This window comes from Gymnoscopelus braueri, assembly GCF_963280865.1.
Source record: "Gymnoscopelus braueri genome assembly, chromosome: 4".
NCBI classification, from domain to species: domain Eukaryota; kingdom Metazoa; phylum Chordata; class Actinopteri; order Myctophiformes; family Myctophidae; genus Gymnoscopelus; species Gymnoscopelus braueri.
Genome location: NC_137605.1, coordinates 18512861 through 18530052, shown reverse-complemented (window position 1 = coordinate 18530052; position 17192 = coordinate 18512861). Strand labels below are relative to the sequence as shown.

General features: G+C 48.2%; 1 protein-coding gene across 2 annotated transcripts in view; it reads left to right on the top strand.

Annotated features, from left to right (window-relative positions):
• LOC308083969 (poliovirus receptor homolog) overlaps positions 1 to 17192 on the top strand; it is a 137186-nt gene that overhangs the window by 53616 nt on the left and 66378 nt on the right. Inside the window, exons 5-7 of one of the 2 annotated variants that reach the window (XM_080426416.1) lie at positions 56 to 173; positions 1626 to 1774; positions 13267 to 16968. In XM_080426416.1, the coding sequence (XP_080282542.1) occupies positions 56 to 173; positions 1626 to 1774; positions 13267 to 13898 (899 nt within the window). In that variant the 3' untranslated portion in view covers positions 13899 to 16968. Of the gene's footprint in view, positions 1 to 55; positions 174 to 1625; positions 1775 to 13266; positions 16969 to 17192 lie in introns of those variants that run through there. The other variant, XM_080426417.1, reaches the window with a different exon arrangement.

Here is a 17192-nt window from a genome sequence, read left to right as displayed (position 1 = left end):
AGTGTAACCCAATTATTTATTTTCTCTCTCCCCTCCTCCCCCTCCCTCTTCCCAGTTCCCCCTCAGGTGACAATCGCGGGCTACGACAACAACTGGTACGTGGGTCGTGTCGACGTGGTGCTCACGTGCCAGGCCACCGGGAACCCCATCCCCACCACCGTCACATGGAAGACGTGAGTACAAGGACATGGACCCCTCCTCTGTCTGTCACTCTCTCTCCTCCCTCCAACGGTCGTCCAGTTAACCCATTAAGACCTGGAACTGTGTCATTTTTTGATTTGAGCTAAAAAGCATTATTTTACATTTTAGGCTATTCAAAAATAGCAGATATACAAGCTCATAGCGCGGCACCGAGTGCCGCGCTACGAGCTTGTAGATCTGCTATTTTTGAAAATTCGTGAAAATGTGTGCAAATCTTTGAATATATATTTTTTCAAAGCGAACATTTTTAACTCAAATCTTTGCTTCTGGGGGGTGCCTGGAACAAGATATTTTGATGGGGGTCTCCGGCCAAATACATATAATTTTGGGGGTCCTTCACATGAAAAAGATTGAGAACCACTGATATAGAAACATCAGAATCAGAATCAGTTTTATATAGAAAACATAGGTTTTTCAGAAAACTATTGGGATTTAGGAGACGTGTAGAATCGGCTTCAGGTCTCAATGGGTTAAGAGTCTCTCTCTCTCTCTCTCTCCCTCTCCATCCATCATTGTACCCTTCATTGGAGCGGCTATCCAAACACTTAAAAAAAAAGGGGGGTTCATTTCAATTAATAATAATGATCATATCAGAAGAATTCATAGGAGTGATTAGGCTGCTAATCTGCTGGCTGACAAACAACAGATGAACAGTTGATAAAGAATAACGATGAAGGGGTAGAGGGGAAAAACAAGTTTTTATATTAAAGGTCGGGAGAACGCTTGTCACTGCTATGGTTGCTGTCCCTCAGGCGGTACAAACGAGCTGCTATGCTAACATGCTTCTGTCGGTCTCTCTCTCACTCTGTTCCTTAGCTCTCTCTCTCTTGCACTCACAGCCATTCTACCCACTCTCCCTGTCATTTCAATTCAAGTTTTATTGGCATGAACGTTATATGAACTATAACGCCAAAGCATCAATCTCTCTCTCACTCGCTCTCTTTCTCTTTCCTAGGTACAGTATAGTGTGAACCCCAGCTCTATTAGAGTAGTTAGTGCTGCTTCTCTGGCCCCGGTGCTTTGATGATGGAGATCGCACTGTATAATTTCTCCTAATGGACTCTAGATTTAACCCAAGAATAATAATGGCCACCTTTCTCACTCTCGCTCTCTCCCTTTTCATGCATGAGGACAGCTATGACAAAATATGAAAAGGGGAAAGTTTGGAACTTTTTTTGTGTGTTAATGGCCGAGACAGGGTTCCTTACACAGTATGCTGGACTGACTATGGACTCTTTGTTTGGGCTCACTGGGTGGAGAATTATTGGATTTCTGTCTGTGTGTACATTAAGACAGGTTCAGGTGATGCAACGCATTAGCAGTCAATGCGCACCTGGCCAAATAACTCAAATAAGTTAATGCTAACATTCTTTCTTTCATGCTCTTCTGTGTTTGTGTGTGTGTGTGTGTGTGTGTGTGTGTAGTCTGACAGGGGAGATGCCAGACACTGTGGTCATAGACAAGAACAAGTTGACAGTGCTGAAGGTGGATGAATCCGTTAACAACACCTTTGTCTGCGAAGTCAAGAACCGTCTGGGAGTCGGCAAGGACCAGGTCACCGCAGTCGTCAGAGGTAGGCACACACACACACACACACACACACACACACACACACACACACACACACACACACACACACACACACACACACACACACACACACACACACACACACACGGTCAGAGGTAGGTGGCTACACACACACAAACTGATAGGTAAGAATAATCATTCTTGCCAGGCCTGGGTCAAATAATTAGCATTCTCATTTATCTAAAGCTTATTATCCATGCAGGGCCAAAGGGTGTCTTTAACTAGGAAACAACTTTTTGGTGTGTCCTATGTCCCAAAGGTATAAAAGTTTAATCTAAAAGTTATGAATGCATATTATCTTTTTTTTTGTATTCTTTAGATTAATTTATTATCAATGGAAATGAGAAATGTGCTAATATTGCAGTCACACAGCAAAAACACTACATTGTACAAAGTCATCAAATAATAATTAAATGAAAACAGTTTAGAGAAAAGAGCAATTTTTTTCACCGTAGTGAATTTCATGCAGCGCTTCCTCCCAGCGTGTTGTCAGATCCATCTGTCTTGAACCTCATGTAAATTTGATGTTGTTCATAAAAGCGAGGTATAAAATGCTTCCAGCTCTCATACTATATCGAACGCACGTAAGTAATCTCATGTATTAAAATTAGGTTCAAAGGCTCGCCGGATATCTCGATTGATCAAAGCAGCCAACCATGAATAGCGGCTGATTAGCGTTCGTCATCTGAATAGGATGCGGCGGGGGGGGGGGGGTGGGGGGCAGGGCAGGAGACCCTCATACATATTCATACAGACTTCATACAAACTTTTCAAATGTTTCCAAAAATAGTCGAAGTTTAAAATAGCGGTAATAAAAAAAAGTGGTTAATGCCTGCAGTTTCTAAGAACAAACTAGGGGGCGTGTTTTATGTGAAAGGGTTAGGGGTTAACGCAATGAGAAAATATGTTAAAAACCTCGATGGCTTTGAGCCCAAGCCAACAGACATCGGTAGGGTTAACCTACTGCCAGTACCAGATGGGTGGGGCTTTATCGACGGTCACAAAGCGAGTTAACAGGATGTTTTGGCAACCTTACCACACGGAAGTATTTTCAGGGCAATGCGTTCTGCATTCCTGTGATTTCTCAACTCTCCCACAGCGACATGGTAATCTCCACCCATCTGGTGCTCAAAGTAAATTACAAATAAAATTAGCAAGCACACCGTAAAATCCTTAGTGTTCATTTAACTCTTAGAACCCAATTTTAAATGTTTACACTCTCAAAGGGGGGCGGGCGGGGGGGGGGCGAAGGGGAGACCCAGGCCATCCATTAAGATGTAATTTTTGTGCCCACAGCACAGAAGGGTACAGTTTTCTAATTTTTGTGCCCACAGTAAATGGCACAGTACAGAAGGATACGGTCTTCTAAACTAGACTTATTATACACATTCTGGCACACTTGGGTCTCGTTCATCACTGGGCACTTTTACCTGGCTCCACTAAGGAAGCATTTATCTGCCCGTGACTGATTAACTGGACCCAAGTGCAATTTTAAAACACACACACACACACACACACACACACACACACACACACACACACACACACACACACACACACACACACACACACACACACACACACACACACACACACACACACACACACACACACACACACACACACACAATACACCCTGAGTGTGCGTTGCTGTTACTTCCTCCCTTTGGTCACGCCTGGCCTAGTATCATTGTTTGCACACACCTACTGAATGTCCACAGACTACCTACACACACACACACACACACACACACACACACACACACACACACACACACACACACACACAATAGGCACAAGCGCGCACACTTTTTCGGTGCTGAGGGCTGCCTTTTGGTTTTTAGAGTAGGGTTAGTGGGTGTAGCTGCTCTGTCCCGCGTGTTTGTGAGTGTGTGTGTGTGAGAGCGTGTGTGTACTGTACGTGCACACGTGCATTCAAAAACGTATGATGAAGGCATTCCTTTGGGGCTTCCCTCCTTGGGACATTTCATCTAAATTTCTGTCCTCTGTCCTGTTTGGAATGCACTTCCTCTGAGCCTTTGTTTTTCCAAATGAAAGTTTTTCTCTCCTCTTTCTTGTGTTGCTCAAAGGCAGAGTGGGCATCCCGATAACAAAGGAGAAATTATTGAAGGAGGTCGGTCACTGTAGCCCTGTGCGTTTGCTAATGTGATTAGTCACAGGAGGAAGTGCGGCGAGGGAGGTGGGAGTATGACTCAGCAGACTACCTGATAAGGCTGCAATCACTACTAATGATACATCGGTTGCCCGATCGAGTTGTTGACTTTGAAGTGAAGTGGAGGGTGCGTGTGTGTGCGTGTACATGCGAGCGTGGCCGTGGATCCACATTGTGTTTGTGCATGCGTGTCTGTGAGTAGGCACATGATTGAGTGTGTGTGTGTTAGCATGCGAGGCGAACGTTTCTGATGCGCGTGTGCAATCATGCGTCTACATGCATTAGTCTATATGTGTAAGCAAGAACGGGTGAGTGCGTGGGGAGTGTGTGATTGTCAGAGGGAGACGGAGAGAAAGCAAATGGGAGTGCATAGATGTGTGTGTGTGCGTCTGTCTGTATGTATGTGTGTGCGTGCTCTCCCTCCGGTCATGCCACTTCGAGCCTCGCTGGACGCTCCGGCGAGTCGACTCAGCCAGAGCGGTGCCTGTTTTAAGTGCGGATAGCTCCCTCCTCCCCTCTGTTCCTCCTTCCATCAATCTCCCTCCATCCCCCCCATCAATCTCCCTCCATCCCCTGCATCAATCTCCCACCATCCCTCCATGCTTATGCTCGGTGGCCTCTGTTCCACCTCCACAACCGCCTCGTACAAAATACATCCTTTTTCTTCCCCCTGCTCCTCCCACCCAGCTCAGCCTCCTCTTATCATCTATCTGCACTGAAATGAACTTAACCGGAAGTTACTTTGTGCTGATGGCGGGGGGAGTCTCCTCCTCTCCTCTCCTCCCCCTCTCTTTCCTTCCAGTCCCCTTGTGGTTCTCCACTGCTACCAACAGCATTTCTATTTGTCGCTGCTGCTCGTCTGGGGCTGATCTCATGCTGTGCACCAGGCTAACCGCTAACTGCTGTAGCATAAAGGCTGTAACCCCCATACACACACACACACACACACACACACACACACACACACACACACACACACACACACACACACACACACACCACCCTGTGGGGGGGGGGGGGGGTAGCCACTTTTAGACTTAAGGGGCTAAATCAGAACTTGCATGAGAGCCAAGCTCAGACCCAGAGAGGCGGGCGGATTTATGGAGGGGCAGAAGGAGGAGTGGATGCTGATGGCATGTTCTCATGGGACAGTGTCCTCTCTCGTCTCTCCTCTTTCGCTCACTGAAAAGCCAGTTTTTTCTGGTGCTGTGTGTGTATTTGATTTAGCTGCATGCCACTCTGTGTGTGCGTATGTGCATGTCTGTAGGAATTTTAAGTTTTTAGCAAAACGACTTGTGTGTGTGTGTGTGTGTGTGTGTGTGTGCGCGCGCATGCACGATTGAGCCCATGTATGAGTGTTCCTCTGGGTGTGTCTAAGTGCCTGTGTGGGTTTGTGTGTGTAAGTGTCCAAACCTTTCTTGAGCGGATCAGTCAGCCTGTGCTGTTTCAGCTCCTGGCTGCTTCTCCCTCACTCTTATTCTCGCTCTCTCTCTCGCTCTCTCTCTCTCTCTCTCTCTCTCTCTCTCTCTCTCTCTCTCTCTCTCTCTCTCTCTCTCTCTCTCTCCTGTCATCCTCCTACAGTTCTGCTGTGCTCTCCTCCATCTCACGTTCCATGTCTCCATAGCTCCATGTCTTTTTTTTTCTCTCTATCCCCTCCGCCCAGTCCTTCCCACCACTTTCTGGTCCTGTCATCATTTTCTCTTTTCATTTTTTCTCTCTCCTCTCTCCCCCTATGCTCCTGTTGTCGGCTGACCGACTCAGTCCTCCCTTCCTCCTGCACGTCTCTCACTCACTGTCGTGGAGTGATGCAAACGGTGAAACATGTTCATTCTCCTTCAGAATCAAAACACATTATTATTTTGATCATAGTTATTATTCAACAATAGTTATACTGTCTGGCCCCATGTGACAGGGTTGATGCTGCAAGTAGGCAAATCAACCGAATCAATTGGATTTCTCCAAAATGGGTTTTTGTTTATTTTCAGTTTGAAGAATCCACACAGTATAACAAAACACTTTTAGGATCACAAAATACTCTCACAAAATAAATAATTTGTCCTTAAAATAGTGACTGTGAGAGGTGTGGTGACAGATCTTTGATGGGCTTTTTCTCAGCTTCTTGATTTGAGGTATAACAAACATCAATACATTTAGCGTCTTAAACTATTTTCTGACACATCATTTGACAGCTTACAAACAGCACTTTCAGAATCTGTAAAAGAACTGAAACATGACCGTGCTCGCACATTCTGTCTAGGAATTTCCATGTTTCCATGTGTTTAAAAAAACAAATCCAATCTGGATTGGCCAAAAATAGGATATTGGGCTGCCAGTCTGAACACAGCGTAAAAGAAAACAAGATAAAAGAGATGTGAGGAAGGGAGATTGAAAATGAGAGTGACTGGATGTTGTTGTGGATGTTGAGAGACAGTTCAGAGTGAGAGAAATGTTACATGAAAGACATGCTATGTACTGCTATGTGTGTATATTTTGTGGAGACGTGTGTAAGCGGGGCTAAGAGGGGGCGACAGGCGTGAAATGGCGAGCACCTGCTCCATGGCAGGTCCCTGCACCCCTCTACCTTACAGCTGTATCACACACACGCACGCACACGCGCGAGCATGTGTGCACACCCGCACTCTACAGAGGTGACCCTCTGGCTGTGTGTGTGGTTATTTGTGTCCTCTGCCCCCAGTGTTGTCCATGAGCACCTCGAGGCAGAGAGAGATAGTTTTTCTTCCTCTCCTCCATTGTCCTTTCTTTTCCCTTGCAGTTCTCCATCCGGCTGCTCCTCTTTCTCTTTTCTACTCTCCCCATTTCTCTCTTCTTGCGTAGTCACCCCCCCCATCTCTCTGTCTGGCTGTCTAACTGTGCAGATGCATTAGCATATATACTCACTCATAATCTCTGTCTGTCAAAGTACGGCTCATCTCACTTCTCACACAAGAGACACACCTGGTCTCCAGCCTATCTCTCTCTCTCTCTCTCTCTACCTGTGTCATTCTCTCTCCTTCAGTCTCTCCGTTTCTGTCACTCCATCTCTCTTTCCCTTTCTCTCTCGATCATTCACTGTCTCTCTTCCGTCATCCCTCCTGTCTCCTTGAGATTCTCTCTCTCTCCTCTTAACTCTTTGACTGCCAATGACGAGATTCTCGTCATATTTTGCTAAGGTGCAGCCTGCCAATGCAGAGAATGACGTGATTTTTTCCCCCCAGTGTTTTTCCCCTAGATGGCGCTGTTCGCTAACCTGGGAGTCACCATTTGACTCCCAGAGAAGCAAAGCAGCAGCAAATTACGTGATCGCAAAAAAACTCGTTCACTTCCTAGTTATTACATTTGGAAAAATTGCCTTTTCTCTGTTTCTGTTGCTTTTCGCCGAAAAGAACCTACATTCAACTGGCCACAACTATGGAATGGATGATCGCGGCGGCACACCCCCCCCCCCCCCCTCGATTCTACACCAGACTCTGATACTTCTTTTAAAGTTATCGGGGGATCGATCATACTGAAGATAAATATTCTATGATTTTTCAAAGGTTAGGGAAAATCGCTGGCAGTGGCTGAGCAAGTAGTTTTATTTCTGGCAGTCAAAGAGTTAAATTCCCGGCAGCTCTCTCATTAATCACCGCTGAACCCCCTCCATCCATCTATCCATCCCTCTCTCCCTCCATTCACCACCCTCCGAGGGGCCTAACCCAGATTTTCTCTGTGTCTGATCCCTACCTCCCCTCCCTCCCTCCAATCTCCCCTTAAGGGGTGGAGGGGGGGTGGGGGGTACCTAAAATCCTCCCACAAAGCCAGTCTATTTGCAGTCTCTCAGGCTGGTGTAAGCCTGCAGCTGTAGTGTAAAGGGAACTGGGATTTCTGGGGACCGACTTTACGAGCGATGGGTTACTGCAATGCTGTACGCTTCAATGGGCTGTTGCGTCAGACTCGTTGATCAACTTTGCCAGCTATGGGAACTTTTGAGATGGGAGAGAGGGAGAGCAATAGTTGATTATAAAGTTGTGTTTTGCTCAGCAAAATAATTTGACTGTGGTGTATCCGTATATACAAGGTGTAACAATAAAGAAACATTATACCTGTGCAGTGAATAGAACTTATCTCCTTCTATTCACTGTGTTGTTCATCTCTGAGCATATCTTGAGTGCACACGACTCTCCTTGTTGCTGTGTCCACTGTCCATCTGTCTGTGGCCGTTTCTAAGTGCACAAGTCCATCTGCTTGTGTCAGAGATTGGGTGTATGTCTGTGTTGCTGTCCATCCATCTGTGTGTGTGTGTGTGTGTGTGTCCATGCAACTGCAGCCAGAGAACAGATCTGATGGAACCAAGTCCTTCTGGCCTACTGCTGGGCCCCTGCCCACTCCCCATTAACACATGCATACGCATACACAGCCTGTTCAATCACTTAAAAATGCTAACAGAGACACAGAGGCCCTGCTAATCCAAGTGTTTCGCACTGAAAATAGCAGATTCACAACACGTCACCGCGCGAGGAAGTATATATCAGGCCTGCCGCCTAAGCTGAAACCACCCTCGCACTTCCACATCCACACCACAACGTGTGACCATACACCACTGGTGATTATTGTGTGTGTGTGTGTGTGTGCGTGCGTGCGTGCGCACGCCTACGACAAGGCTCACATGCATGTCTTGGAGAGGCTGCAGCAGTGTTTACTTCCGCCCCATCTCTCTCATTACTCGCGGTCACTTGCAGCTTATGGTCTAGCATGACGCGACTTTATAAAAAGCTTATGTCGCTGCTGCTTTTTTGGCTCGCTCGCTCGGTCGGGCTAGTGGAGGGGGGGGGGGGTAGGGGTGGGGTGTGGGTTGGGAGGCGCTTTAGTCATGCATTTTAGCTTTCTTGGACCCTCCGGTGTTCTCCAAGCATTCAATTTGAGCATGCATATTACATGGGGTGCTATTTTGTGCTACTGGAGCGCTCTCACTCAGACCGCATGCTCCTCGCGAAAACCTGTCTCCCTAATAGATTCCAGTGGTGCATTGTTAAGCTGTATCCAGGTCTGGAAGTAGGGATCTGGTGGGGCTCGTTCTCTGCCCCCACTGTGAACTATTATGCACGATGTCCAGAAAGCGGAATAAAACATGTCGTGTTTGTTAAAAAGGACAGGACACCCATAGGGGAGGACCCACACTGCACTGCAGAGTAGCAAGCTGCAATGACTGTTTTTTGTGTGTTTTTAAAGTGCAAGGATTATGACCAGGGGTTTGGTTTCATATCAGTAAAAATGATATCCATAAATTTGAATGGAATATGACCTACTTCTGTACCAGTCGTACAGATTACACTCCTCACATCTCTAGGATATGTGAAGGAAATTAATTTGACAGGAATATGAAAAATAACCCGAGGAATTTTTAGTGGATTGTGCCTTTTTTTATTTTATTTGCTGGATTAATTCCTTATATCGCACCTGCTAGCTTTCATCCAAAGACATTTCAGTCTCTCCTTGTCCCGTTTTGGAACCGAGGGGCTGCAGTTTTTGGTGCAGGGAAATGCTTTGCCATGTCACCTGTGTGTCGACATCCCAGCGGAGGCCCTGGAGGTGCTAATGCATTTCCTGTGTTCCTGTTAGCAGCGGGACATGTGGGGACACACCCCCAGTCGTCATGTCTGTGAATAGGAAGCGTTTAGCGCTATGTCATGAGAGAAGAGAGGAAATATGTGGAGAAGGAAGCTGGGAAGACACGCAGAGAGTATGGGATGAAAGGGAAGAAGGCATACGACGAGGAACGAGAGAGGGAATAATGGGCTGGAGAGAAGTGAAGGGAAAGTAATGGTTGGAGAGGAGGGGGCGCAGATAGAGGAAGGGAAAGACAGCGAGGGCAATTGAGGATAAAGAAGGGAGACGGGGAGAGAGGGAAAGAGAGCACACATACTCAAACAACATCGTCTTCATTCAGACATAAAAATGTTGAAGGCAGTGTGGGGAGTAGGAAAAAGAAAATTGCAGCATGACAGGAAATACAATGGCAAAATGGGCGACATGGTAGGTAAAATGGCTTTGGAGGAGACGAGAAGAGAAAGACGGGAATAAAGTGGTTGAGAGAGCGCTGAGGAGTCAGCGTGATACCCATACTCTTTCTCTTGACAAGAAGCCGTGTTAGAGCAGTAATTCTGTCAGAGGCCCTGCAGTCAAAGCTACTTAACAGGCGAGCGGGACTTGGAGCACCTTGGATTTCATACAGGGTACTGTATATGACAAGCGAGGACAGAGCAGCAACATGACATTTGAACACATTTAGCGGCTGTGTTCCCCCAGTCGGATCTTCTGAAGCCGTTGGCAGGGAGCTATAGGTAGGACAAAGAAGGGAAAGTGAAGAAGGGAGGCATGCTGGGATGAGTGCACGTTTGCAGTTTTCCCACGGGACATAACGCAAGCTCCGTGGAGGTGTTGCCTGTCAACTTGAGCTTTCATGGTCTCATTGCCTATCAAACCCAACACAAAGCCACAGCCCGGCCACAGTGTTGTTCAGCTAACCCCTTCCATGGAGACGCGTTTAGGGTTATTGTGTCACCGTCCATGGTTGTTTGTCTGAAATTAAAGTTAAACTGTACACATTCCAGCGCAGCGAGCCATGAACCAGCTACAAGCCAAGGATTCTTCCTGTTTGATAACCATGGACTTTAATAAATAACAAACTCGGCCTCTCCTGGGACCCATGCTTATTAAAACTTGTTAGCATCCTTGTCATTTAGTGACCCAATAAATTCAGGCATGCAGCACATTTCAGGTTTAAGAGCCACTGCGCTAACGCTAGGATATAATGGGATGCTCCTTGCTTCCTTTCTCTTATCTGACCGCCTCAACCTTGACATGCCTGGTATTCACAGATTTCACATAAAACTTTTAGCTATCGCTGTTAAATCAGTATTCATCCATTCAAACCTTTTATTTAAGCCCCAAAAATTGGAGGTTTCAATCATTTGCAATGATGTTTGAGAGTTAAAACTAAATGCACATACTGCTAGTTAAACAAATCAAAAAGGACGAATAAAATACCTGTCTATAGTATATTTTTAAAATGCTGCATTGACTGTATAGTAAGAGAGGAGGTAGGCAGATGGGAGATTCTGAGCTCACAGTACCAACACTGGTGGGGCTGACTTGTCATATGGGACCTCTCTACAACCCCGATTTAGACATTCCCTGTATCCCTGGAGTCGGATGGGACACACACACACACACACACACACACACACACACACACACACACACACATATACTTGTGAGGACATTTTAAGACGACATTGAAAATGATCCTAAAAGCTTTCAACGCGTCGCACTGCCATTGCAGTTATGAGCTTGTAGATGACTAGTTTTTGGTGTGGGACATCGCTGCACAACTAAGTATAAAACTCTAACCTTAACCCCTTAACCTAGCCTAATCCTACCCCCAACCTGAATCTTTTCCGAATTGTAACACTAACTCCAAAAATCTATTTAACAATGAAACAACCTGTATTGTGTCTCACAAGGTCTATTTATCAAATTCTACTATACTTATGGTTTGGACGTTTGGCCCTCACAAGTACACACACACACACACACACACACACACACACACACACACACACACACACACACACACACACACACACACACACACACACACACACACACACACACACACACACACACACACTCTCTCTCCTTGGCAAAACGATATGTGGATTGGATAGTTTTTCTGGTTTCCTCCCTGCATAAAAAGACTTCTCCCACTTGAAAAGACATGAACGATGCCTTTGAATATAATTGCCATGAAAAGGCTTTTGGCTAAAGCCAAATAGCCTTAAATGACTTGCTATTCCTGTGTGTGCATCTATGTACAGTTTGTGTGCGTGTGTGTGCGTGTGTATGTGTGTGCGTGTGTTTGTCAGTCTCTGTGTCTGGAACATGGCAACCGCCTTATCCAGTGGTTGCGCTTTAAGAAAACAAACAAACATGAGCACACGAACACAAGCAAATCGCTGTCTCGTGGTCATGGAAGTGCAACACCTATGGAGGAGATGGGCGGCAGTCTGTCCCCCGCTCTCTAATACATGGCTCCGAGGAAGACTTTGGCATATTCCGTCACGTGGCTTGGACACTCGCACGCTCCACCCCCACCTTCCTCCGCCATCCCTCCATCATCCGCCCCTCCTCCTCATTTCCCTTTTCATCTTTTCATCCTCCTCCTCCATGCATGGCCGTGCTGCTAACCCTAACCTTTGCAGAGTCACAGAGCTTGGAGGTGGTGGGCTGAAGGACGGTTGGCCGTGTTTGAGGCCTGATGGTTTGGCAGTGAGGAAGTGGACTGTGTGTCTGGGACAGACGCTGGCTGTGTGAATTGGGGGCAGCCTGGCTGGGGTGGGGGGTGGAGGGGTGTGGGCCAGTGTTGGCTGAAGATGCTGTTGTGTGACGTGGCTGACTGTGAGAATGGGAACAGGAGCAGCTCTGAGAGTGGGATGGGGGGGAGGGGGGGGGTGAGTCAGTTCAGCTTGAAGCTCAGCACACGCACACACACGTAACATGTACACACACAGAGCCGTACACGAAGGTAGCACACACATGGGGGGGGTGGAGGCGCTCGTGCACATGCACACACACACATGGACATGGCCATGCGCACAGACACATGCAGGTACACACACACACGCGCACACACACACACACACACACACACACACATGCATTGTCGCATACTTTTGTGACACCTCAGCGTTCTTACACACTTGACTGAATACAGCACCACTGACATCAGCCACCCCTCCCACTTTCTCTCTCTCTCCCCATCTACTGTATCCTCTTGTCCTCTCCCTCTGGTCTCTCTCTCTCTCTTTCTCCTCTACTGTACTCTCTTCTTGTCCTCTCTCCTCTCCCACTGGTCCCTCTCTCTTTTCTCGCGCACTCTCTTTTTCCCTGACATTGCCCTCTCCCACGTATCCCTCTGTATGCTGTCATCCTCTCTTTCTCTGCCCATGTCTCTGTCTGTCGCTCTCACATCTTCTCCTGTTTCACCAATATGTTCCCTTTCTCGCTCTCTCACTCCATCCCTCCCTCTCCTTCCATCTCTCTCTTCTATCCATCCCATCCCAATGTCAACACTTCTCCTTTCCTCTCTCCTGCCTTCCTTTTCTCACCTCTTCATCCTGGTCTTCTCTTCATCCTTCTCTTAACCTCTCTCTCCCTCCCTGCCTGTCTGCCTGTGTCTTTATCTTTCTCACACTGTTCTCACCCCCACCCTCTCTCTCTCTTTCCTATCTCTTCTCTTCCTGTACCTTCACCTCCACACACAGAACCCTCAGTGAGCCCCTCCAACGCAGGCGTGGTGGCGGGCGCCGTCATCGGCTCCCTGCTGGCTCTCCTGCTGGTGGCCGCACTCATCGCCGTGCTCGTCACCCGTAACCGCCGCCAGCAGCAGCAGCAGCAGCAGGGCGGCTACCGAAGCGGCGCCAGCGACCTCAAGTCACGCTTCTTCGGTGGCGGCAAGAAAACCAGCAAGAACGGCACGGGGGCGGGCAACAACAACGGCCCCATCTACGTGTACAGCGAGGGCGCCGCCGAGAAGAACAACCATCACCCCCACAACCAGCCCCTCACCGCGGGAGCCGGAGGCCGGCCCGAGGCGGTGCCGGGTGCCCCCGCCACCCCCGCCACGCCCACGGCCCAGGACATCCTGCTGAGCAGCGAGCTGGACGAGGCGGAGAGGAGGAAGTTCGACGAGCTGGAGCTGGAGGACGAGGAGGCGCCGGGGGAGAGGTACGACCGCTTCGGCAACGTGGGGGTTGGCGGCGTGGGAGTTGGGGCGCCCATCCTGCAGCTCCGCCCGCCCCACGATCAGGAGGACATGATGGGGGGCTACCTGGACGACGACATGGAGTCCCAGAGGGACGGCTCCGTCATCTCACGGACCGCTGTCTACGTGTAGGAGAGCGAGGTGCACCTGGAGGAGGAGGAGGAGGAGAGAAGTTTGGTGGAGGAGTGGAGGCAAGATGGAGGGTTTCTTCCTCCCTAAAATGGATTTGGTGTGTGCAGGGTGAGGAGGTGGTGGCGTGGGGGGGTCGGGGGACGAGTCTCATCCCTAAGCCAACCCCCGTCCAGCGGAAAGGATAAAAGAATATCACTTATTTTTTTGGAAACAAAATTTAATTGAAATATATGAACTGCGACTGCACAGCCCCCCGCCCCTCCCCCCAGACTGAACAGTGAAGTTTGAGAGAAGAAGGTTGGGGGGGGGGTGGGGGGTGGGTAGCATCTGAGTAAAAATGAAGTCTCTGTGTGGGGGAGCGAGGGGGGGGCATTGACAAGAACAGTATGGCGTCCCTATATGTACCCTACAACCAGCCAGACAGAACGTCATCACTTGATACATCTACAGTACAGAACGCCGAAAAGACGGAGAGAAAAGAGAATCCCGGGCTCCACTTTCTTTTCATTTTTATTTCATTCTCGTCTCACGTTGTATCTACCCACCGGGACCTTGACGAGGACTTTTGACAGACAGACCAAAAAGATGGAAAACCGGCATGCTGCTGGAGCTGGAATAATGGCGTACCGTGATATACATAAAATATATTTAAAAAATAAGAGATATAACGGGAGGCATCTCGCTAGCACATTCACTCTTATCGTCACTAAAACACACTGCACTAGAGGAAGGGGTGGTGTCGAGCAGATAGGCACTACCTTCCATTCCCTAGTCACCCTCCACCACCTCCACACACACTTGTGGGCCAACTTCTTTTATTGCTCTGGTAACTCATTGTGCTTTAACAAGTCTGGGGGTGGGTGGGGAAGGGTTCTGAAAAGAATGGGGAAAGTTTTTAAGGGTAGCCATACGGGAGCCATGGCTCTGATAAAAGAGGAAAAAAAAGGTTTAACGTCAATGCTCGCCGAACGTCCTCCATCTGCGGTTCTGTCTTTTGTCATGTTCTCTCTCTCTCTCTCAACTCAAAAGATTGTGTTTTCATGCCCTGTTATGTCTGTCGCTCCTGTGATGAATAAATGGCCACTCTCTGGTCTGCCTGTGAAGTTGGAACTAAGTTAACTGATTGTTAACGGTGTGTGTGGGTGTGTGTGGGTATGTGTGTGTGGTGTAGAGGCGCAATGCCTGGAGGTGGAAAATAAAATAATAGCATATGTCTAGACTCTTAGAGGAAAGAGACTGTAAACAGAGATGAAGGGAAGAAGGAGGATGTAGTCATTCTGACAGGGTTGCTGAGATGAAGAAATAGATTTGAGGGGGTGGGGGTGTGGTGGGGGCGAGTAGTGTCGCTTCTCTCTCCCTCATTCCCACTCTCCTCGGAGCACTCCTGACAGGAGGAGCTTGACTGTTAATGGGCCGTGAAGTCGCCCGCTTAGCTCGGACCAACAGATTGCCAACGCTCGTCGCTTATTTAGTCGGCCGTTCTACCCCCACCTCTATCTCTCTCTCTCTCTCTTTCTCTCTCCTTCCATCTCATCCTCGTCGTCCTCTCTTCATTCTCTTCAGTCTCCCTACACCTTGTTCTTCCCATCTACGTCCCCTGTTGTCTCACGAACTCTCCTAAATCTCCTCTCTTCATCTCTATCTCTATTTCCCCCTTCTCTCTGTCCCTCCACCCCTCTCTCCCTCTCTCTCTCTCTCTCTCTCTCTCTCTCTCTCTGTTTATGGTGGGTTGATTTATCCAGGCCAGTGTTGAGGTCAGGGCTGTGGAGAGCAGGCAGAGTATTTCACTGCTCATGATGTGTCAAACAACCATTGTCCTCCAGGCCAGACCAATCCACTCATGGTGGCCCGGGCTGGACCGGGCTCTCCACACTCAATTACTGCCGCCCTCCTCCCATAGCCCAACTATACCGTACTCAGCCCCTTATCATCTCTACCGTAAGGCTCATGTGAGGTTTTCAAAATAGATTTTCAATGAGTATCATCTTTCCCTCCATTATCGATCGAGATGGCCCGATGCTAGTCGATTGATTGAGGGATGCTTAAAGGTTGCCTCCACGGGGTGGGGGGGGGGGGTATGCAGGGTGTTGCATTGACTAACGAGGCAGCGTGCGGTAGAAACGGCCCCTGTGCGATGGCAGCTTGCAGGCCTGATTGTCTGCTGACTGTTTATTTGTCTTGCTAACGAGCCACCGGAGGCCCACACCGTCTAACACCCACTCTGCAGCTATATACTGGATTCTACTCGAGGCTGTGTAGGTGTGTGTGTGTGTGTGTGTGTGTGCACATTTAGGCATGTGCACTTTTGTGCTTATGCGTGCGCATGTGGGCATGCATGTGTATTTCCCGGTGAACTAACAAGCCACCGGAGGACTCTGACCAACCGTCTTCTTGCAGGGGAACGTCCAAGCTTCTCTTAATTATGCCCTTAGAATCGACCCTCGCTTGTGACTCAACGTTGACCCCCTGGGGCGTTGGTGAGCAGGGCCTCTCATTGGCTGTCCAGACGGTGCCTCTGGCGGTGTGGTCCAAGACGTGGCCCATGTATGAGGTCCACCCTAAGGTCTTGGGGTCAAATGCTTGGCAACGACGGCCATGCCCGCCTGTAACTCCAATCAAAACCATTTAACCTTGAACTGTGGGCGTGTAGGTGTGTGTGTGTGAGTGTGAGAGAGCGCGTGTACGCGTCACACGTACACACAAACTTACACTCTTTGAGCTGTCCTTATAAGGACATATAATTGGTCTGCCCTGATGGCAGTTGTTGACCTTGACTGAGCGGAGAGTGGGAGAGAGGTACTGGAGAGAAATGAGAGGAGAGAGAGAGAGAACCGGAGAGGGGTGGAGATATGAGAACGGAACAAAGCCACCATTTAAGCCATTAGCGAGTGATCACTATCTGGCATATCCTATGCCAGACTGACCTATAGATTTATAATCTAATGGCCATAGCCTGCGTTAAAACTCCTGTCAGCCTTGGATAGATTTATCGAAATGCCGTCAATTTCACACAACCACTGAAATCTCTTTACTTTATTTTTGCACTGGTATGTGATGATCACTGCAGTGGGGGGGGGGGGGGGGGGTGGGGGGGGTCTCTTTTTGTATGTATGGAGTAAATCTGTATGAAATGATTGGTGTGCAAAGACTATGGCAAACATGGGGAGAACAGTGTTCTATGTACATTTTGGTGTGAGGTTATACGTACAGTATCCAATATGTAAGCATCTTTATTTTTCTTGTGAAAATGTGGATATTTATCTAAATCTGTAAATAACAGAATAATGGAGCTGG